The sequence below is a fragment of the Mercenaria mercenaria genome, chromosome 19 (genome assembly GCF_021730395.1).
Source record: "Mercenaria mercenaria strain notata chromosome 19, MADL_Memer_1, whole genome shotgun sequence".
Lineage (NCBI taxonomy): Eukaryota > Metazoa > Mollusca > Bivalvia > Venerida > Veneridae > Mercenaria > Mercenaria mercenaria.
Window position 1 is genome coordinate 29,302,192 of NC_069379.1, and position 23,051 is coordinate 29,325,242.

Consider the following 23,051-nt stretch of genomic DNA (forward strand, 5'->3'; position numbering starts at 1 on the left):
ATAATCAAAGGGCAATAACTCTGTGAAAAGTAATACGACCGGAACATGGAAAAATATGCGCATCTCCTCTTGATAGTATAGTGTAGCTTCCTAAGAAGTGTCGTTAGATTCAAACTAGTGGTTGCTGAGAAATGCTCCTGACAGGAATTGCGAGACAGACGAAGCTCCGACATTATACTTCCTATTCGGGGAGCATAAAATACATAAAATATTGCTCGCCCGTACTAAACACCTCTATGTCTTTGAACGACATTTTCCTTAATAAATGATAGCATACCATTACTTTGCTTGGATATAACAGACCTGAAAATACATAAAAAAGTCATAGTCCTTGATTTGCATATCATTATCTATAGACAGTCCTTTTCTCTGTAAAATACATAAAAAAACATTAAGTACAAAGCGTCCGCTTTGGGTGCGAGAGGTCGTGGATTCAATACCCGGCAGCGTCATACCAAATTCGGTACCAGTAGCTCCCTTGCTTGGCCTTCAGAATTAAAAGGGAAACTGGCCTCTACTCCCATACCCTCGTGGCGATGGATTCTATCAGAGATAAGGTGTTGAGAGTGATTAATATAAGATATTGAACTTGTTTCACAATCAACCTAAAATAAACTAGTATGAACTAAACCCAATTTAAGGCAAATAGACTCACGGACTGTCCCGATATGGACTTATCTCTGCGAATTTCAAAACATAACGACAGGAAAATATTGCAGACAAGTCTTCTGTATGAGAAACTAATTTGTTTGAATGTGTCTGTTGTTGGACTTTTGACCTTGTTGTTCAGTATGATTGTGTAAAATTTGATTTAATTTCAAAAGCGCACAATAATTAATGTTTGTTTTTACCTTAAATCTTTACTAAAGCTACGTTTTACAAAATGTTTTTTTTGTTGTTGTTGTTGTTTTTTTTTTTCAAACAGAATTTTATATAGTGCACTGTGAGTGAACAACTTTGGATTTTCATGATTCCGAATGCTGTAATAAAATGTGACATTATGCTTGGATTTGGGTTGAAAACAGGATCTGAATCTGGAAGCCGGCTGTAAAAAGGATCGATTTATGGACGGGACCCACGACGTTGAATGCATCTCTACACGGATATAGACGCCAATACGGAGAATTTCTTCAGGATACAGAAACATTTGAGGAACTTTAAAGTTTTGAGAAATTGTGTTTAAGACGTTTAAATAACGCAGAGTGTTTAATTTTGCGTAATTAAGAGGAACGTTGTTGTTGTGTAGGAGAACTGTAAGTTGCATTTTATATCGATATTCTTTTGCTAAGGGAGTAATAATTGTTTTTGTACCATTTAATGGTATTAGTATGAGTGTATAGTAACATATTTTAAGGTTAGTTTAGTTCGAGAGACAATTTCTTCAGTACATAATAGCCTAGGTTTTTTTTTTTTTTATAGTAATCGGAAGTGACCCTCAAAAACTAAAAATAATAATATAATTTAGCATGTTTTCCCACTGTCTTATACAATCATATTTCATATTAGTGACATATCTGGTGTCCTATAGTATTTATATAAATAAATTATATGAAACAAATCAGTCCCCCACTAAAAATTAAATCATTCACTACAAATAAATATATGTCTAGATAGACAGATCCTATCACATACTTTGTCATCACTAATGCAATACGTTTGATAAATTTACATATAATAGCAATTTAGGCACTTAATACGTGTTCGTGTTTTAGGCCTCAATAAGGCTTTGTTTATAAATATCAAATACCGTTTTGTAACTGGTATTTTAGTTATACATATGATATATACCGGCAGATTAATTTGGATTACAACGCTTTACGAAGCTGTATTTGGTAATACCTTGTAATTTCTTGTCTTAAGTACCTTATATTTCTTGAGCAGACACTGATTTCTATGGGAGGTTACGGAGAAGCTATATGCGTTATCGGCCTTGCTTAATTTTTATTGTGTTTAGAATCACACAGACAGTAGAGTCATTTGCGAGTTTGTGTCTTTGAACAGCCAAGTATCAATTTTAGCATATGCATTACCTGGGATTCGGAAAATATCTTAATTGGAGTGGGGGATAGGGAGAGAATTTATACGAACTATTCACCACCACAGTATACCAGACAAATTACGGCAAAGCGCCTATACATATAACAGTACAAACAAGCATGCAAATGTCACAAGAAGTCCGTTAACCAAGTAAGATTAGTTTCGATGCTGTTTTATATACACATCCTTATTTTACTACACATTCTCAGTTGTTCAGCTTTTGCATGTGTTGTGTTTGTACCTAGGTGGGTTCTCATATTTAAATAAATAAGGCAAAATAAACTAATAAACATTTATTCATTCTTCATTCATACATATAGACGTGTGTGCATTTCTAACGCTATCAGAGAACTCCCCTCACAGAGAGCCTGCGGTTTAACCAAGCATGCTACATGTAATATGATACACTAGCGTATACAACATCACTTTCCTTCTTTTTTTTTTTTAAATTATGCATTCATTAAATATTTACTGATTCTAAATTAAAATAGGAAATTGAAAATAATGCAGTTTAATATAAAAGTACAAACTGAATTCAAAATTCCATCACGAAATCTATTTATTTCTAAAACAATAAACTCCTAAAGCTATTAATATAATTTCCAAAAATGTTTTTCCACTGTCACAATTCATTCACGCAGTTCAATCAAAACATTAAACTAAGTTCAAGATAGTTCATGGCATGTCGACACATGGTTGTAAAATTAATCCATTTGTAAACAATATAGCAATTTAGGGTGGTAATGAATTAATGTTCTTGTCATATCAGATTGCATATTTGTCATGTTATCAGAAATTTAAACTTTGTGGCGGTTACCACAACATTTTAGGTGCAAACAATGTTTAATTCCATGTTTCACAAATGTCAACTGTACTCATTTTCACAGACGTAATCTTTGTATTTTTCTGTTTTTTTCGACATGCGCTTTTTCTTTTCATGGGACGTATTTTCCGAAAACGGCGTTTCGTACTTTTTTTAAATGAGTGACATCCCTATTATACTGCACCCCATCTCTCTCTATGGTAACCGAATTCCCGTGTTTCTGCGTAACAGTATAAGGTTTAGACGAAAAACGCGTGTCTGTTTTATCTTTCTTTTTGTTTCTTAACAAGACTAAATCACCTACAGAAATGGAATTTTCTACCGCATTCCTTCTTTGATCCGTATACTGTTTTGATTTTTCTTTTTTCTCGCAGTCTCTATCTCTTACAGATTGATCGGAAAGATCGAATTTTCCGTATACCTGTAAGCATGGGACTTTGGTCCTAATTTTACGACCGTACAGTAATTCTGCTGGACTTACACCTGTGGTAGCATGCGGGCTACTGCGATACATCAATAAATATGTCTGAAGCTCATGTTTCCAATTACGTTTTTCAGCAATTGCTATGCGAATACGCTTCATTATGCTTGACATCTGTCTTTCTACTTGCCCATTTTGATTTGGCGCTAAGGGCGTAGAATGTGTGAGTTTAATGCCATGTTCTTTTAGAAATGACTTGAAATAGTCACTTGTAAATAAACTTGCATTATCAGTCCTTAAAAGGAAGCATGTTCCGTGTCTCGCAAACATTTTCATAAGAACTGTAGCAATATTTTCCGATGTGGTGGATTTTACGATTTCTATTTCCATAAATCGGCTGTAAAAATCTATTACCACGACTAAATGTTCACCTGTCGGAAGTGGTCCTAATAAGTCACATGCTAAATATTCCCACGGTCCACTAGGTAGTTCCGTCGGTTTTTAGCGGCTCCGGAGGCGCCGGAGGGCCTTCTAATTGACACCCATGACAAGATTTACAATATTTCTCTATATCTTGATCTATCTGTGGCCACCATACGCGTGTACGAAGTGACTGTTTCATTGACACTATACCAGGATGACCACTATGTGCCGCTTCGAGTATTTTCGTTCTTAATTCTTTTGGTACCACTATTCGCGTACCTCGAAGCACTAAGAATCCGATAGCCGACAATTCGTTTTAACAATCAAATATTCCTTAAATGGAATTTTGTACCATAAACCGTACATCAAACAATCACGAATTGAAGACATTTCAGGGTCGTATCTAGACGCTTTTTCTATTTCTCGCGTTGTTACCGCTTCAGGCGTTGCGGCACGTGCTATATTCAGAATATAGTTATCATCATCTATAAAATATGACATCCGTTTTTCTTTATCATCAGCCAATAATCTACTCAGACAATCTGAAATGTTCTCGCGGCTTGGGACATGGCGCACTGTATATCTATATCCCTGCAATCGCAAGACCCATCTTTCGATTCGCGCACTTGGTTTTGATTTTGGCGCGAAAATGTACTGAATAGCTTTACAATCAGTAACAAGTTCAAAGTCAATGCCGTGTAAATATGTGTGAAATCTCTCGACTCCAAAAATAACGCCAGCACATTCTTTCTCGGTCACGGAATACCGCCTTTCAACATCAGTTAAACTGCGGCTAGCATAACAAATAACACGGTAATCATTGCCTTGACGTTGAGTGAGAACAGCTGAAAGCCCATAGGGACTTGCGTCGGTCACGACTTGTGTTTTGGCATTTATGTCGAAATAACCTAATATTTCCGCGCTTGCCAATTTCTGTTTCAATGTATCAAAGCTATTTTGCTCTTCGCGGCCCCATTTAAACCTGACATTTTTTCGTGTAAGTTTTCTCATCGGTTCTGAAATTGAAGCCAGATTTTGAATATACCTAGCATTGAAATTAACTAATCCTAAGAATGACCTAACTTCCGCGGCATTTCGTGGTGCTCTTGCGTTGAGCACATCGCGCACTTTACTTTCGGATGGACCAACCCCGTGTTCGGACAATACGTTTCCCATGAATGTCACTTTTGACATTTCAAATTGACACTTTGATGGGTTTAATGTGAACCCTTTTTCATGTAACATTCTGAGCACATTTTCTAAACACTTCTGGTGTTCATCTTTTGTAGGCGCGTGCACTATTATATCATCCATAATGTTACGTGTACCAGGGCAATTTTGTAGAACTTGTTCAAGCACTTTCTGAAACATTTCACTAGCACAGCTGACTCCCTGGAGTAATCTTTTGTAACGGAACATTCCAACATGAGTTATGAACGTAGTTATTTCCCTTGAATCAGGATGAAGCTCGAGTTGATGATAGGCATTTGAAATGTCTAGCTTACTATACACTGTTGATCCGTTCAAATCGTACAGCACCTCGTCCACGGTAGAAATCGGGTGTCGTACCCGCTTCACAGCCGTGTTGCTTCGCCTCATATCGATAACAAGCCTAATATCGTCGTCTCCTTTAGGCACTACAACAACTGGGCTTACCCAGCGGCTAGGACTGTTTACTCTTTCGATTATATCATTGTTTTCTAGTTCTAATAGCTTTTTTTCTAGCTTTTCTCTGAGACTGAAAGGTATACGCCTTACCGATTGAACAACTGGCTCGATTTTTTCATCAATGGGAATTTGCAATTGAAAATCTTTCATTTTCCCTATTCCTTTGAACAATTCTGGGTTTTCGCTCATGGTGTCCTCTTTGACCAAATTCACTTTTGGTCCGATCCTTAGCACATTGAGACTAATTGACGTGTCTTTACTAAGCAATGCTTGTCCCTTACCGTCCAAAACTGAGAATTCTACATCATCAATAGTCATTGAATTGAATTCAATTTTCGCACAAAATATACCAAGCAATTTGAGTGGTTGTTTGCTTCCATAAGCGAACACTTTCTTGTCTGTGGATTTTTTATGTGTTAAGCATTGAAATTGTTTCTGTGATTTTAGAAAATTCCATGTACTTTTGTCAACAATGTTACAACTTGCTCCTGAATCTATAACCATATTCAGCGGAATATTACCGACGTTGACTGTTATTTTATTTGACACATTCCCAATTGATTTGATATTAAACAGATATTCGTTTTCACTGTCTGAGGATGTTTCATTTTCAAGTGATCGAACTTTCTGTTTTGGTTGTATCGTTTTCCTTTTAGATTTACACTTTACTGCAAAATGTCCAATAAAGCCACATTTGGTACATGCTGCACGTGCTGCTGGGCAATGTGTGTCCTTAGCCATGTGACCCCTGCGGCCACAGCTGTAACATTCTACATGTGTTGGCGGTGCCTGTTGACGAAATCTGCCTCTACCTCTGTTCGCACGTTGTTGTCTTTGACGCATAGTCGATTGTTTCAGTTGAAACGTGGTGTCATCTTTTTGTTGCTGTTGTGTACTTTGATTTTCCATTTTGGTGGCACTGTCATGTGCACGTTCGAACGTTGATGACAGTTCCAAAACTTTTTCTAATGTTAAATCTTTATTACTGAGAAACTTTCTGCGTAACGTTGTAGATGTGCACTTTTCAATAATCTGGTCTCGTATTCTGTCATTTGTGTCATTAAAGTCACATGAAATACTTAGTTGTTTAAGTCGCGTAGCAAAGTCCTGGATAGTTTCATTCTGTTTCTGTTTTCCTGAATTGAATTTGTGTCGTTCATATGATACATTGAGTTTCGGCTTGAAATAATTATTCAATGCATCAACTGCGGCGTCAAAATTATTGTCATTTCCAGTATTGTCCAGTGTTTCGAAAATCCCTTGCACTTCCGGTCCTACCAGATGCAGCAGTAGTGCTCGTTTTTGTGATTTGTCCGTGACGCCCGAACCGACAACGAAGTATTGAAACGATTTCAGCCATCGCTCCCATTTGCTTGGCAAGCTACTAGGGTCTCCTGTCATATTAAAGTGTTCCACACTAGGTACAGATAATGCTTTTGCCATTTTCTTTATTGTTAACTTTTTTAACCCTTTCACGAATTTAATCCAAATTGTTTTACAATTGTTGCCTTTTTACTGAAACGGAATTTAATCCTGCACACATTTTTGTTTTTGGGAATTTAATCCACAATGTTTTGTTAACTTGTTTGATTCACGGAATTTAATCCAATATTTTTTTTTTCTGTTCGGAATTTAATCCAACTTTTTCAGTTTAATGAATTTGTCAAACAAAATCAAATCCATCATTTTCTTTCCGGAATTTAATCCAAAAATTTAAAACTCATTGATATCCCATCCTCGTCGCCATTTGTTGTGTTTGTACCTAGGTGGGTTCTCATATTTAAATAAATAAGGCAAAATAAACTAATAAACATTTATTCATTCTTCATTCATACATATAGACGTGTGTGCATTTCTAACGCTATCAGAGAACTCCCCTCACAGAGAGCCTGCGGTTTAACCAAGCATGCTACATGTAATATGATACACTAGCGTATACAACAGCATGTATACTCAAATCATTGTTATCATGTCTCACAAATCAGCAGTGACATTTTAGACTAATGATTCGGACCAGAAAAGCTACATTTTCCCTCTCTGCAAGTTAACTGCATCTCAATGATGCACTGAATTCATATAAACGATAAGCTATATATATATATATACTGCATAAAATGTTTCCAAGAAATATGTTTACTTCTCCCGATCATTGTAATATTTTGGTAGGGATCAAATATTACGTTGTTTTTCTTTTTTGTTTTTTTGTGTGTGTAAAAACACGTTGCCTCTTGTAAGCTGTTTTCGGCAAAAACAACAGCAACATTAAAAGAAAAACAAACAAAAAAAACAACAACATCAGAGGTAATTGTTTAAGGCTTTCCGAGGTGATGAAGGGTTAACATTGAGATTTTCGCTATTATATTTCTGCTTCTATTTATGTTCTATTTTAGTAATCATTTGGTATAATTTAATATAGTTCTATTTTAGTAAATCATTTGCTATAATTATGGCAGAGGACATTTTACAAAGTTATAAGTACCCATTTATTTTATCTCATTGGCCTATTTTTATCGCCCTCCTGGTAACGATAATTAAAAATACACATTTCAGTGATATCAACTTAAAACACCAGAAATGTTGAAATTGGACTTGCGTTATTTTAAAATTTTACTCTGTTTACTTTTCATGTTATGCTCTGTTATGGCAAAGGAAAACATCGAGAAGGACAAGAAATGCTGTAAAAGTAAGTTCTTCTTTATGTTTGTAATTCTTTAAAAGTTTTAAAGCTTTTGTGTTCCTGGATATAAGTGTGTGGATGTTTCTGTTGCGCCCACCTGTTGTCTGCGTTTTTCATCGGATGTTGCTATAATGATATCTCAATTGATCTTCAAGTTCGCATATGTTTATCTTTATGCCCCCGAATGTGGGCATATTAAAATCGCACTATCCGTCCGTGCGTGCGTGTGTGCGTCCGTCCGCGCGTACGTCCGTGTAAATTCTTGTCTGGGGTGTAACTCTGCCATTCATCAACGAATTTTGAAATAACTTGGCATAAATGTTTACCACAATGAGGCGATGTGTCATACGCAGGAAACAGACCCCTACCCCCAAGGTCAAGGTCACACTTAGATGTCAAATGTTAAACAGGGTCTTTTTCGCGTCCGATACATAACTCTGCCATCCATGAAGGGATTTTGAAACAACTTGTCATAAATGTTGACTATAATGAGAAAATGTGTTATGCGCAAAACCCTTACCCCTAGCTCTAAGGTCAAGATCAGCCTCAGAAGTCAAAGGTTTACAGGGTCTGTTTTGTGTCCCGTTCTTAACTCTGCCGTTCGTCAAGAGATTTTGAAATTACTTGGCATAATTATTCCTCATAATGAGACGACGTGTCATGCGCAAAATCCAGACTCTTAGCTTAAAGGTTGACATGTTCTGTTTCTTGTCCGGTCCATAAGTCTGCTATCGATGAAGGATTTTAAAATTACTTGGCATAAATGCTCGGGGGCATTTGTCACTAGTGTCAGCTCTTGTTTCTCTAAATAATGCATTAAAGGGTCTAAGGAAACGTTGATAATGCTTCTATTCTTTTCTGTTACATTCTTTTATTCTGTCTTCTAATACAAAAAAAAAAAAACCCTGCGCTAAAGATAACCTCCACATTAAGACCTGCTTACACTAAAATATCATTTCACGGATACCGCCGAATTAGAAAAATCCTAAACCTATTTTACAATATTTTGAATTACTTAAATAAGTTCAGAAAATGCATTAAAATGGATAACAAAAGTCGTATGTAGTAGTATATTTAATGTCACGGTATGTTCACAAAATGTATTCAAGTCATCAAGAACACAACAACTGTATATCTCTGAATAAATCCCTTCAAGGCAAAATTTAAAAGTTTGTACTAACTGATAAAATAGTTTAGTTAACGTTGCGCATAATACATGAATACAATATGTATTGACAAACATGTGCCCGGGAGAAAATGAAGGCTCAGATAAATAAAATTTAGTACAGCAAAAAATGTTGATCATCCGTACTGTAAACTGGCAACTTATGTATTCTCCGTACGCGATATTGGTATTCTTCGTTTGTTTGGGGCGCCATTTTACCATTTTCTAGGCATTTTTTGATATCAAGAAATGATTTCTTGATATCAAAAATTCGATTTTTTTTATATCAAGAATTATTTTTTTGATATCAAGAAATCTATCTTCTGATATCAAAAATATGACTGATTTTTCGATATCAAGAAATGATTTTCTGATATTAAGAAATGGAATTCTTGATATCAAGAATTTTACTTTTTACTTTTTCAGAAATGTGTTAAACGTTATAAAAGATCAAACTGAGTATAAATGTAGAAACAAGGATAAGACTATCGCAGACTTTCTTAAACATCAATTATTCTGTGATGTGAACGATATAATATATCACTTATACGTTTTGCTATTGAAGGGACGCAACTCCAAAACTTTCAGTATTGATACAGTTATATTTCGTTTAACATCCTTGTCAGCTTTCGATCTTTCGGACAAGTCAATGATACAACAGCGATTATTTGTTTCGTATTGATCACATAGATTTATTTTCCTATAGTTATGAGCGATATAAGATAAATATTTTTTATTGAAAAATAATTGTTTATTACTGCCCAGTGCTCAAATGCTCAGTTGTAAATAATTCTACTCTAAACGATACGTTATTGTAAATTTACCTTGTTTCTGTTTATTCTTATATTTACATGTTTATTTGTAAGGTTGGTAGGAGGATGCTCCTCGACCCCTATCACGCCAATTACGAGGAAAATAAGTTGGATTACCCCTTCACTGGGGGCCTGAAAAAAAAAAGAATTTTTGATATCAAGAAATAATATTTTGATATAAAAAAAGCCTATAAAATTATAAATCGGCGCGCACTTCAAATGTTTCGATTAAAATACAGCATATTATGTAAGCAGTAGTTTAATTTTACATAGTCATCACCTTTACGGTAAACTTGTAATCTTAGTATTTAAACGCTTTGTTTAATAATAAAATATTCTTCAAAGATTATTTATTAATATTTTGTTTAGTTATACCATCAACTTAAACGATTATGATGTGTATTTGAGCAGATTTGGTACAGATACTTGGAAATAAGTGAAAATGATTGAACATTTACTCCTCCGTACCTTTCCTTTTTAAAGGAAAAATATATATGCCTAGCAACAGTGACTTTATTGATGGAGTAAACAATTGTTTATCATTCAGAGGTGAATGACTTATGTCGCGAGGGCACAACTGTAGTTATATAGTAATGGGCATCAGAACGACAAACAATGGTTTTATTCAAACAGAAACTTACTGTACAAGATCATTTCGATTCTAACATATCAAAAAGTGACCGTCTACATCCTTGACAACATTCACAATACTTCGCCTGTTTCGTCGGGTATTCATTTTCAGCGTTCCGCTAAGATTGACACTGAACGCTTAGACGTAAGATATTTTTATAAAACCATTGATTTTTTATCACAGCGGTGGTACATCAGAAAGACGACTGGAAATGAAATTTCGAAAACAAGTTTGCTGAAACAAAAATTATTTTCAGTAACTGTATTTATTTTACAACATTTAGCGAAACCTGGATACGTAAACATTAAGACGGGAGAGTCAAAAGACATCCAAACGATGGAGATAAGCGTTGACGGCAGAGCAGAAAATATGGAAATGAAGAAGAAGAAGCTTCCGTTGCTAAGCAAACCACCCTCTGAAAAGAATAAGGTAAGGTCATAAGTTTTGTATCAAGAAATTTGCAAGAGTTCTGCAGCTGAAATGTTGCTAGACTTTAACGCAAAAACTCAAGTGCATTATTCTCGATGCAAAAAATAAATAAATGATAATTTACTACAAACCTATCGGCTTTTTCTTATTAGTACTATTTCAAATTATATATATGTGGGTTTTAAACTGAGAAAATTGAAAATATCGGCATTACTGAACTGTGTAACGTGATGACACAGGGGTATTGACAATACAAATGACGTAGAGTACCCAGTATGAAATTTCAACGTCAGTATGTGAAAAAGTAAAAGTTTACGGTTCCATTAAAACTCACCGGAGTTTACAAACGAGTAGGTAAAAAAAAATATATTACTACATGTAAAGAACGTGCTCTTTAGAAGAGGCGTGCTTCCTGATGGATGGCAAATTTTCTTTAAAAATTTGTTGTGTATACACTCTTAACGTTCTGGCCAGTTTTATAATGGTATATATATGATACGGTTTCAAAGATGAATCTCGTGTATTTTATCTTATACAAGGCAAAATATGTTTGAGGATTATTCAACAGCGTTATAATATATAATCAATGTCCTGCTATCATTCATTGAATAGATTTGACAGCGCCAACTCCAGACAATGATTTTATTCAACGACAAATCACTGTACATTTTGGAATATATCATTTCTAAATCCTATCAATTAATAAAGGTCCGTTTCTGCGTTTTAATGACCATCCAGGGACATATTTTTTTTCAGGACGTGTCAATGTATGTATCATCAGACGGATCAATGGCTTGTATGAAAGAATGCAAACGTAAATCGACGGAATGCAAAGCAGTAAGTGGTTGCTCTTGTAAAACTTAACTCCTAAAGATAAGCCTGAAACTGTACCGCTGCTGATCAAATTTTACTCTTCCGTCCTGTCCTAATTAGTTTATTTGTATATTTTTCACATTAGATATAACTGTCACAATAGTTAAATAATAATTATCAAGTATTGCACCAAATTTAGATTACATAGAGGATAATTATTTGTTTCTGAATATCTACAAGCGTTTATATGCTTAAACAGAAAAAGAAACAACATTTTTAAATATACAATAAGTATCGATATCATCATTTTTATTGATTAATTTTATTACTTTGTACTTTAAAGATTACACATACATTTCCGAATAATTGTAGGAAATAGAGAGTCTATTGCTGTAGTTGGTTTTCTTCGAGTGTTTGCTTGTATACCGTGAATAGTCTTCTATTGCTGTAGTTGGTTTTCTCCGAGTGTTTGCTTGTATACCGTGAATAGATCTCTATTGCTGTAGTTGGTTTTCTCCAAGTGTTTGCTTGTATACCGTGAATAGTCTTCTATTGCTGTAGTTGGTTTTCTCCGAGTGTTTGCTTGTATACCGTGAATAGATCTCTATTGCTGTAGTTGGTTTTCTCCGAGTGTTTGATTGTTTACCGTGAATAGTCTTCTATTGCTGTACATGTAGTTGGTTTTCTCCGAGTGTTTGCTTGTATACCGTGAATAGATCTCTATTTCTGTTGTTGTTTTTCTCCGAGTGTTTGCTTGGTTACCGTGGTAAGAGTCTATTGCTGTAGTTGTTTTCTCCGAGTGTTTGCTTGTATACTGTGAAGAGAGTCTATTGATGTGGTTGTTTTTCTCCGAGTGTTTGCTTGTATACCGTGAAGAGAGTCTATTTCTGCTGTTGTTTTTCTCCCAGTGTTTGCTTGTATACCGTGAAGAGAGTCTATTTCTGTTGTTGTTTTCTCCCAGTGTTTGCTTGTATACCGTGAAGAGAGTCTATTTCTGTTGTTGTTTTCTCCCAGTGTTTGCTTGTATACCATAAAGAGAGTCTATTTCTGTTGTTTGTTTCTCCCAGTGTTTGCTTGTATACCATGAAATATACTGCATGCATGTGCTCATAGATAATTTAGGCAATTTTGATCAATACTCCACTTTTTTAATTCAGAATTTAAATTGCGACTTTAAATAAAGTCTTATTCAATAACATCTTCAAATTAATAGTACGCACCCATGTCAGATCTAGTAGTTTGAAATAATTTTAAAGTATGTTTCATATATTTATTTTATTTCTTACACCAGGAAGTCGACATTTGTTACGGGTATCACGATTCAACATTTGATGGGCCTGCGATTTAGTAGTAATGGCTGCCATTGGCTTGAAACAATAATTCCTACACAATTCTGTTTAAGTAAATAGAATTGAAATAAAATTTATCACTTTAAAACTTTGCTTCAGCACGAAAGTTGATAAAATGATCTATAGTTTATATGCGCCGATCATCTTTCCTAAACACATTTTTGTTGGATTGTTTGTGTGTGATATTAATTTTATCTTTTTAGCAATGCCTACAGAAAAACAACAAAGGGTACACGTATGTGAGTGAAGACAACGCGATGGATATAGAACCCAATGATAAGCTTATTATGGACTTTGCAGACATAAACAGGAGTTATCGTAAGCTTATTCATTTCTTCAATTAACTTAAAGTAAGCAAACGCAGTTAATTAGTTCACATTCTGGTGTTAAGTCTATTGTTAAGTATTTAAAAGTGTTTGACTCCGAGGGACTTTACGCGTACCTAAGACTCAGTTAAGTTCATACCGAAACAACAATTGTAGACATCTGAAACAAAATGTCGCCGTTTAACGAAGGCTATCTGAAAACGAGACGGGGTGAGCTTAAAGTTTAAGATTTTGAAACTAACATGTCTCTAATGAAAGATAAGGGAAAATTTCACGAAAGAACAGAGCAACCACGAACACAGCAAGAGAGCCATGCATCGCAAAGTAAGCTCGCAATAAAAAGAAACTGTAGTGGAAAGATATAACAGACGTGTTGCTTCAAAAATCCAACAACAAATACATTTTAATTATATGCAAATAAAAAAAATGGATAAGGGGTAGATGAAGGGTGGGGGTGTGGTGTTGGGGAAGTGGAAAAAAGAAAGGATGCATATTAAACAGTGAAAGCCACACTTCAACATTGCAGCATCCCTACAACGCAAACCATAGCAGCGCAAACCCGGACGTGCACGGGACAAAAGTAAATGGCGTGCATGGGAATTTCAAATGTGGTACAAATCACTGATTTCTTCATTGCAATATGGTGTCGATATATACTTTGTTTCGAAAGAAACAATATTACACACCACAGACACCAGGATAATTTTGCAAATTAAACCAATTTTTTCGCAAAATTTCATTACCATATCAAATTGAATTAAAAGCTTCTACTTTAGTCTGAATTGTATTTAAGGGGTCAAGGACGAATAAATGGTAAATTATTGTAATATCTTGAAAATATTATGTGCAAAAAGTTATTTAAAAACTTGTCTCTAAACTAGACAAAAACATGAAATCAGAACTAAAAATAAAAATTGGAATTCTATTTATTATCAAAGTTCAACGTTTTTCGCCCGGAACAAATAGAGACAAAAGTCTGGTTGGGGTTTTATAAAGTCCGATCGGACGCCTTATATATACAATTGGATTTTTTTTTCAAATCCATGTTTTTTTTTTTTGTATCATACAAAAATTCAAAAAAATTAATAAGAAACAAAAACAGAAGTTTCTAAGTCATCTAGAAATAATAATGTTCAAAATTCTGGTTTTGCAAAGATATCCTGAAGGTTACTACACGCAAAAATGGGATAAATTAGGAAATGGTGTTCGGGCCAGTCGTTATATATGCTATAATAAGCTCCTATATAAAATTTACTTGGGCTCAGTATGAAACATTCGTCACATTTGTATAAAGCAATAAAGCAGAGTCTTTTGTATTGCAGCAGAATTTGTTACCTGTACTGATTTCACACACAGAGACAAAACTGACATTCGAATTACTGAACAGGAACGAACGTGTTCTCCTAAGTTTACAGAGAAATGTTTTTAAATTGTTTTTGGATAATCTTTTACTGGAGTATTCCAAGAACATTTTAAACCTCTGAAAAGCATGAAAGACATTTTAAAAATGTTGCATTGCCATGTTGTCTTCATTATAATATACATCTACATTGAATCGAAAAACTGGAAGAGGTACCCGCGAAAATATATGACAAATTAGCGAGTATAGTAATTGAGCTATTGGAGACGAGCTCTTCATACACGTATTAAATGAAGTCAAATATAAAACGTTTTGAAGCTAATTACAAAGATATTCTTCATAAAACTGGGTTAAATGCAATAATAATAGTATAAAGCACGTTCCAAAATATGTCAGGTAGGGATATTCTTTGGAATTTTTAGTTTTAGTTTCTCAATGCAAGGTTTATTAGCCCAATTCTTTTACAAATTGCAAATACTGTATCAACAGGCAATTCCAACAGTCGGTAAAAGAACTTGAGCAGTCGCATTTCGAAAAAGTTTTTTTTTTCCGACTAGTCTTTGTTTTAATTAGGTGCAACTGATGAGCAAAAATAAATTTCGCGGTGTACGGAGATATGAACATCGTAAAACGAGATTCGTAGGCAATTCTTTGACAAGTTCAGGATGAAATTGTACATAGCGTCAGTTTCCAACAAAAACAGTTATAGTAATTTTTGTTTGCTGGAGAGAGAGCGTCCAGTCCCACATCTAAGGGACTAGACTATCTTCAGTTTTAAAATTTCTTTACTCTACAGAAATGGATTCACGCAGCACAAATACTAGTAACCTATGATGTATGGATGATCTTGAAAAGACAACAGAAGCCCTAAAAAAACTTCAAAATGATCATGATCATTCCTGGAAAGCACTGAACAAACAGGCCACTGACATATCATTGATGTCTTAATCTAAATGTTGCAGATTGAACTTTTTCTGAAACAGACAATGCATGAAGACCAAAACTATATTTATGTTTGTAATTTGTTCAGTTATGTCATACTGTTACAATGTAGTGGACTATCGATTATCGTCAAAATATAAGTTCTGTATATATTAAAAATACAATCAAGTTCATTGAATAGAACATTTACACTGTAATGTAGTTTATTGGTATAAAGCTGTAAAATATTCTTCTTTTAAACAAGGAGATAGGATAGATGCACTCAAAAGGCAAGCAAACAGAAACCAACGAGAAAGAAGAGAAACCGAAATGCCGAACCTGGTTGTACCCAACCTCAATAATGATACAGCCACACTCAAAATAAAACTTGTCATAGATGATTCCGTTATGGACATGTAAGTAGACATAGGTGTGACACGAATGTGCTTCTTTCTACCGTATCTCCTCTATGGAACTCACTGCATGTACATCTCAGAATAAAATGATTTCTTTGCTATAAGGATGTAGTATAATTATTTGACCATTTAATTTATGTGTTCAGTGTGATTCCGTTTTAAACCTGCTAAAATCTTTTTTGTTTGTCTGTTCCCTTTCAGTAAATTCTTTTTATACAGGTTTGAAGGTATTTTATACTGAAAGAAGAAAATTATAGATATTAAACACTTTTCAGATATTACAAATCAAACTGCCTGAAATATTTGAAAATAATCGCGATTTTTAAACTTGCACCAACCTATCTTCTCATTAAAATAAGTCATCAATAACCATTTTCTTACAGTTCACATGACATTTTGATAACAGTATATAATATAGTATATATATAATATACTTACATTCCCTCTATTCGTTCTATTGGAAATCATGACATTCATTTTGCATGAACCTCGAAACGAACAGGTGCCACATTTACTCAGCGCCTAATGATAACGTTCCGCTGCTTTGACGTTAAGGATAACGTTCCTTAAGTGTCGTTGCAGTTGTTCTGTCCGAGGAATTAAATGACTTGATATCTGTTTCTTGGAGACATGTTAATATATCTGTCTGAAAGAATGAATATACAAACAGATTTATTTTATCACAAGGGCAGTCGTAAATTTTCAACATCTGTTCTCTGTTGGGCATTCGCATATTAAAATTTTGTTGTTACAGTAAAGTATATACTTAATACATTTGTTTTTTAAAATTTCAGGAAGGAAAGTTGTAATGAAAATAGTCAGTCCATATCCTTTGACTTGTACTATGATTATCTGTCAAATGATCTTTTAGAATAGATTGTCTGTTTTCGGCACGATGGTATGTCGTAAACAGACAGTAAAAGCTGCAAAGGAGCATGCGTTTTGGAAAGAGTCTTATTTGTTTATCCATGCGATTCGTAAGCTTGTATTCTATTTCGCGATGTTTCAGTCGTGAATAAAGCTTTCCGTTCTAACTGGAAGATGCCAAAGTGGAATATGAAGTATTCATAGATCAAAGGAAATTGCAGATTGTTATACATCACCTTAAAGAAGCCTCTATTTTTAGTATGATCATTTTCATTTACTTTCCAGTTTTCAGGATTTTGTTGGAGGGAACGCCACAAAGGCCCAATATGAAGCTGAGAACTTTTTTACATTGGCAATGAACACTGTAAGAATAATTTATTTTCAAGCGACAAAGTTCATTTCATATTTTCAAATCGATAGAAACTGAAAAATATGTTAACTATTTACTACCAGCCAGATTTATGAATATGTCCTATGCTGATTTTGTTTTGATTTTGTTTTCAAAACAAGTTGCCGAATATTATTGAAATCACTGATTTAAAATGACACTGTATGGAATATTTAGTACATGTACACATACATTTTTTTCGAGCAGCGAGCATAGTACAATATAAGTACGTGTACAATTGTAAATATCACCTTCTTGAGATATGTCTAAAATGTCAGTTTAGGCCTCAAACAATTGATTGTTTCCGGTATCCCGACCTACCCAAAATGTTTAGCCCGATCCTAAATGTTTTATGGCCCTTGATATTTTTTCTCAACTTTTTAACAAAAAAAGTTGCAAAACTGCACATTTTATGCTTTAAACATGGTCAGATATGTTAGTAATAAACTTACTGATGTTGTAAAGGCATAACCCCCTCATCTGTATTCATTTTTGACACAAAAATAATTTCCGAAACGTCCCATTTAATAATAAAAAAAATAACGACCTACCTTCCCTATTTTTTTCGAGCATGTTATCGGAAACAAACATTTTTTTACGCCTTAAAAGAGAAAGTATCCTAAATCTTTAATGTTACTTGTGTTTCATTTACATATATTTTCTGCAGTAATATATTAAACTGGATGCAGTTTGATAACGAAAAGTCCTTGATAACAAAATTCACATATTATATTAAATCTTCGAATTCTCTTTATTAGTTACTCACTTTCAACCTTCAAAGAACAACGCAATTGCCATTTTTCAGTAAATTCAAATTTCGAAGATAATATATCTATTTAAAAAAAATACAAGTATTCAATTTAACGTTTGATTTTAGATATCAATATGCAACGCTTTGAATGTGTTCATCTGTCTCCGGAACGACCAGGACAGGACTTTAGGCAGTTGATTATTCAGCTGAATTAGAAACTGGCTGCCTTGAGCTCTGTACATTTCAAGACTTGGCCAATAATATCAAGACGCACAATAAGCATTAAATGGTATAATTTAGGAACGGGTGTTTTCAAAATTTGAAGTACCAGCCACCTTCAAGTAAACGTTGGATATTCGTGCGAAATGAAAATGATATACCTTTACCCACAAACCGATGACGTTTGCTGGAATGCGCTTTATTTTGAGTTTAAAAAGTTATTAAACTTGAAAATAAATTTTGAAAAACCAAGTGGCAACTTTTTTAATTCAAATATTCAAGTATCAACATCCAACTTAATATGTGTGTAATTTTGCTTGAATATGTACCTAGGTGGCGATGTATTTCCCTAGTGTGAGCGAATGGGGATTTTCATTTAAAACATTTGATGATGTCACAAAACCAGTTGACCTTGCTGTCTGGCTCCATAGCATTGACTTTCCGTCTATGGAAGTAAGTATACATTATTTTTTTATACCATACCATAAGTAGTAATACATTTTCACAGGACAGAATCCTATAACATATGCCAGTAAACGGAAACGTGTACAATCACTGGATATATACTAGCCAGGGAAAAGTGTACGATCACTGTCTATCGACACGTAACAGATGTATGACAACACTTGCGACGTCAGTTTTTCCCCATGTCGTTGATTGATACATTTTTCTTCACAGAAACCGCTGGTCCAATTTCCAAATGATTTCTCGACAATGGTTCTTAGGTGAACATCTACCAGAAAAACATGGTCATCAGCGTTAGGGTACTAGTTATTCCCCTACTGGTGGTCTTACCAGTTTCAGGGTCTATAGAATTGCGCTTTTCAGTCAGTCCAACAGTCCGTAGCAGTTAGTAATTAAAATAGACCGTTACTTATTGCACGTCGTATTATTTCCTTGCACAAGAAAGGATATTTACATTATGATTTATCGCTTTCCATTTTCAGAACAACGAATTTGATTCAATTGATCCAATCAAGAACAGTAACGAGAATGAAACTCTGATTTCAAGATTGTATTTTGATGAAAATGGAAATTATTTAGGTGACACTGGCCTGTGGGTTGAATTTGCACTTTACATGCGACAGGAGTGCAATGGATCGACCAGTTTTAACCATTTGCAAGTAATTACAGGGTAAGAATTTGGTAACGAGTGGCCTTTTTGTTCCTTTAATTATTTATCTTGTTCATAAACATGTTATAAAATGCTTAACAATATCACTTCAGAATTGCGAGATCATAAATCTGAGGTCACAATGGTCAATTTGCTATTTTGGTGAAAGAACCTTTCGAAAAATCGAGTGAAAAGCATAGAAAAAAGTTTCCTTTTCACACAAAACTACATATATGGTTGGGCACACATTTGAATTTAGATAGTCTTACATAACATATAGGAAATTCGCATACACATAACGTTAAATTTCAAAATATATTGGGGCTTAATATTGATTTCTTCCTGTCTTAAAGCAGCCAGTCTAGGAAAAGAGCAAAAGTGGCTTTTAAATAGAGGTTAATGCTGAATATATGTTTGTTTGTTCTATAATTCCAGCGATCGTGCCTGCTTTAGAAAAGTGGATGCATAATGGAGGTGCTAAAAAGGATTTGCTGTATTGTACAAAGTTTGCTTCAAAATGTCTCCGTTAAAATGATTTCAAATTTTCTTTCGCCTGAAATGAAGAAATATTTTTCATAATTTGTACATAGACCCAGATTCTGACCATGGATGAATTAACTGGAAGCTTAACTATCCAATCTGATCTGAATATGGCTATAAAGCTGAAGGAAAAGACAGCCAGAGCCGCCTTAAACTAATTTTTTTTTGGAAATTTTTCAAAATCTTAAATAGCTTTTTTTCAAAGTATGTGTAATACTTCCCAGGACTTACCGCTTACAAAGCTTCGAATCTTGTTTCATATATTACAAGTCTTTAATTGTGAGACCAACACAGAAAAGATATATACATTAACGACTAAGAACGTTTTTAAAACAGTCATTTTGGTATTCTGATTGGAGAATTAGAACAATATTTTATTCTTAAATAACACGTCCTGGATGACTTTAATTGTTGATAGTACATTTGAGGAAATAATTATAAAAATTAAGAATAAACAATTTATTATACTAGAAATTATTTTTAAATAGTTAATGTTGTGTCTGTCTTTTTCATGGATGAGATTATCTTACATGCCTGCCTATGTAAGATGGCGTTTCCCTACCCGAGGGACAGTGTGGAATGAAAAGCCGAGCTTTAGCGGTTTTTTTTATCCAAGCTGTCCCGAGTGTTGGGAAAACAGCTGTCTTACACAGGCAGACAAGCAAGATCATCATTTCTTGCCTATCACGTTCAAAATAGATCGTGGTGACAAATAGATTTTGGTACTTCCTGGCATTATTTGTTTATAGTTTATGACGTCAAACTTGTCAGTACTATGTGACTAAGTTTGCTCATTTCATATGTTTGTTTTCTTTCATGACTTCCGTAAGCCTTATTGAAAATGAGATTAGAATCTGCATTTAAATCTGTAATGTTTTGTCGTAAAGTATTTTTTTATGATATTATCATTATTATGTCTCCCACACGTAGTAGGGGAGACATATTGATTAAGTGCTATCCGTCTGTCTGTATGTCACGAAGTTGTCCAGGCAACTCCTTCGACACCATAATTGGATGGATTTACACATACAATCACAAGAGTGATCATTGCAAAGCCTAATTAGGCATATCGTTGGCGTTTCGGGTTTGATTATTTTAGCGGAGTTATTGCCCTTTATTCACCAAATTTTATGATGTTTCGGCCACTTCTCTTATATTATTGGGCGAAATTTCCACCTAGCCTTACAGAAGTTATAAGCGCCAAGCCTATTTATACATATCGTCGTCATGTTTGGGTTCAGCGGTTCGGTGTTTTTTAACAGAATTACGGCCCTTGATTCGTCAAATTTTATGATGTTTCATCAACTTCTTTTACAGAATTGGGCAGATTTCTACCAAACCTAACTAGTGATCAATGCTAAGTCTTATTATGCGTATCATCGGTATGTTTTGCTTCAGTGATTTTCAGGGAAATGGTAGCCCTTTATTTGTCATATTTAATGGTATTTTGGCAAACTACTTGCTGTGCACAATTACGCTGAATTTCACCAAACATAAGGAGTGATTAATGTGAAACATAGCTGTGCATAACATCGTCATGCTGGGATTAAATGATAAGCTATGACCTTTGATTTGTCATGTTCTTTGCTGCCTCTGCCTACTACTGGTTGGAATTCCAAAAACTTCACAAGATTGACTATTGCCAAGCTTAGGGGTGTATATTGTTGGAATATTATATTTATGGATCAGTGGTTTTGCCTGGAGTTAGGCAGATAATTTGTGGCATTTTGCAATTTCTGTGTGGCAAGTAGTAGCAGGCATACGTTATTATTATTATTATTATTATTATTATTTTGTAGTAGAATGTAATGTTTACAATGTTTACATGAACTATTTTGAGTATTTGAAAAAACATTATTTAAACCTGTCCGCAAAACTGTCATTATTGGTTACACCGGGAGACAGGCGTACCATTTAGCTAGAAACTTTACATGTGTACAAGTGTCAATGTCTGTAAATGATGGTTACACATGTCTACCTTCACGTAAAGTTGACAAGGCGTTAAGCAACACATGACAATGTTGGACCAGTACTGTATACTTGCAAAGAAAAAAATACCGATAGAGAGTATAACAAATTTGTACATATTCCGTAGTGGTAGAACTATTCTGTACATTTACTAACAGTGGTAGAGCTACCATGTACCTTTACCGATAGTGGTAGAACTATCATGTACATTTAGCGATAGTGGCAGAACTGTCCTGCATATTTACCAATATTGGTAGAACTATCACATTTACAAAAAGTAGTAGAACTAGCCTTTACATTTAGCGATAGCGGTAGAACTGTCCTGTACATTTCTCGATAGTGGCAGAAATCCTGTACATTAACCAATAATGGTAGAACTTTTCTGTACATAACCGACAGTCGCAGAACTATTCTCTACATTTACCGATAGTGGTAGAACTATCCTGATCATTCACCTGTAGTGGCAGAAGTAACCTGTAATTATGTTACAAAGAGGTACACTTAGAAATAATGGAAACAGATTCTTATGTGTTATATTGTAGCTTTATCTAATGAATAACTTAAGGTATTTCTGTACGTTCGGATCAATTGTTTTCTACAAGGTAGAATTTGATTCAAAATATGCTTAAACAATTCAGCGAATAAAAATAGGGTCTTGTGCTTGATTTTTTGCTAGACTGATTTGAAAAACTTGGACCTCATGCAAGTTTTTATAATGTGAATCGATTTAGCGAAAAAATCATAACTCTGCTGCTCATTTTTGTCTCATTTTATTGATCCTTATGAGGCCGCTTCAATGAAAATGTCAAATTTACTACATAATATATTTGATAATTTATTCAGTGGTAAGAAAATTTGCATAGTATTCAAAATTAATTGTGCTACAGGGACTTAAGAATGACAGACAAATTCAACATACACAAGACAGGAGTT

At 34.4% G+C, this 23,051-nt stretch overlaps 1 protein-coding gene across 1 annotated transcript; it reads left to right on the forward strand.

Annotated features, from left to right (window-relative positions):
• Positions 1–7,939: 7,939 nt before the first annotated feature.
• LOC123542723 (uncharacterized) lies at positions 7,940–19,644 on the forward strand. The gene is made up of 8 exons (XM_053530803.1): positions 7,940–8,055; positions 10,941–11,086; positions 11,843–11,923; positions 13,452–13,566; positions 16,121–16,271; positions 17,424–17,502; positions 18,830–18,949; positions 19,444–19,644. Exons 1-8 carry the CDS (start codon positions 7,947–7,949, stop codon positions 19,633–19,635), a joined length of 993 nt encoding a protein of 330 aa, XP_053386778.1. The 5' UTR covers positions 7,940–7,946; the 3' UTR covers positions 19,636–19,644.
• The last annotated feature ends 3,407 nt before the right edge of the window (positions 19,645–23,051 follow it).

What these genes read in the sequence shown, in the direction of transcription:
- LOC123542723 (XM_053530803.1), top strand. Translation starts at nt 7,947, where the DNA reads ATGTTGAAATTGGACTTGCGTTATTTTAAAATTTTACTCTGTTTACTT. An exon ending in AATCGACGGAATGCAAAGCA is followed by an intron (nt 11,924 to 13,451) that starts GTAAGTGGTTGC and finishes TTATCTTTTTAG; the next exon opens with CAATGCCTACAGAAAAACAA. An exon ending in AGACATAAACAGGAGTTATC is followed by an intron (nt 13,567 to 16,120) that starts GTAAGCTTATTC and finishes CTTTTAAACAAG; the next exon opens with GAGATAGGATAGATGCACTC.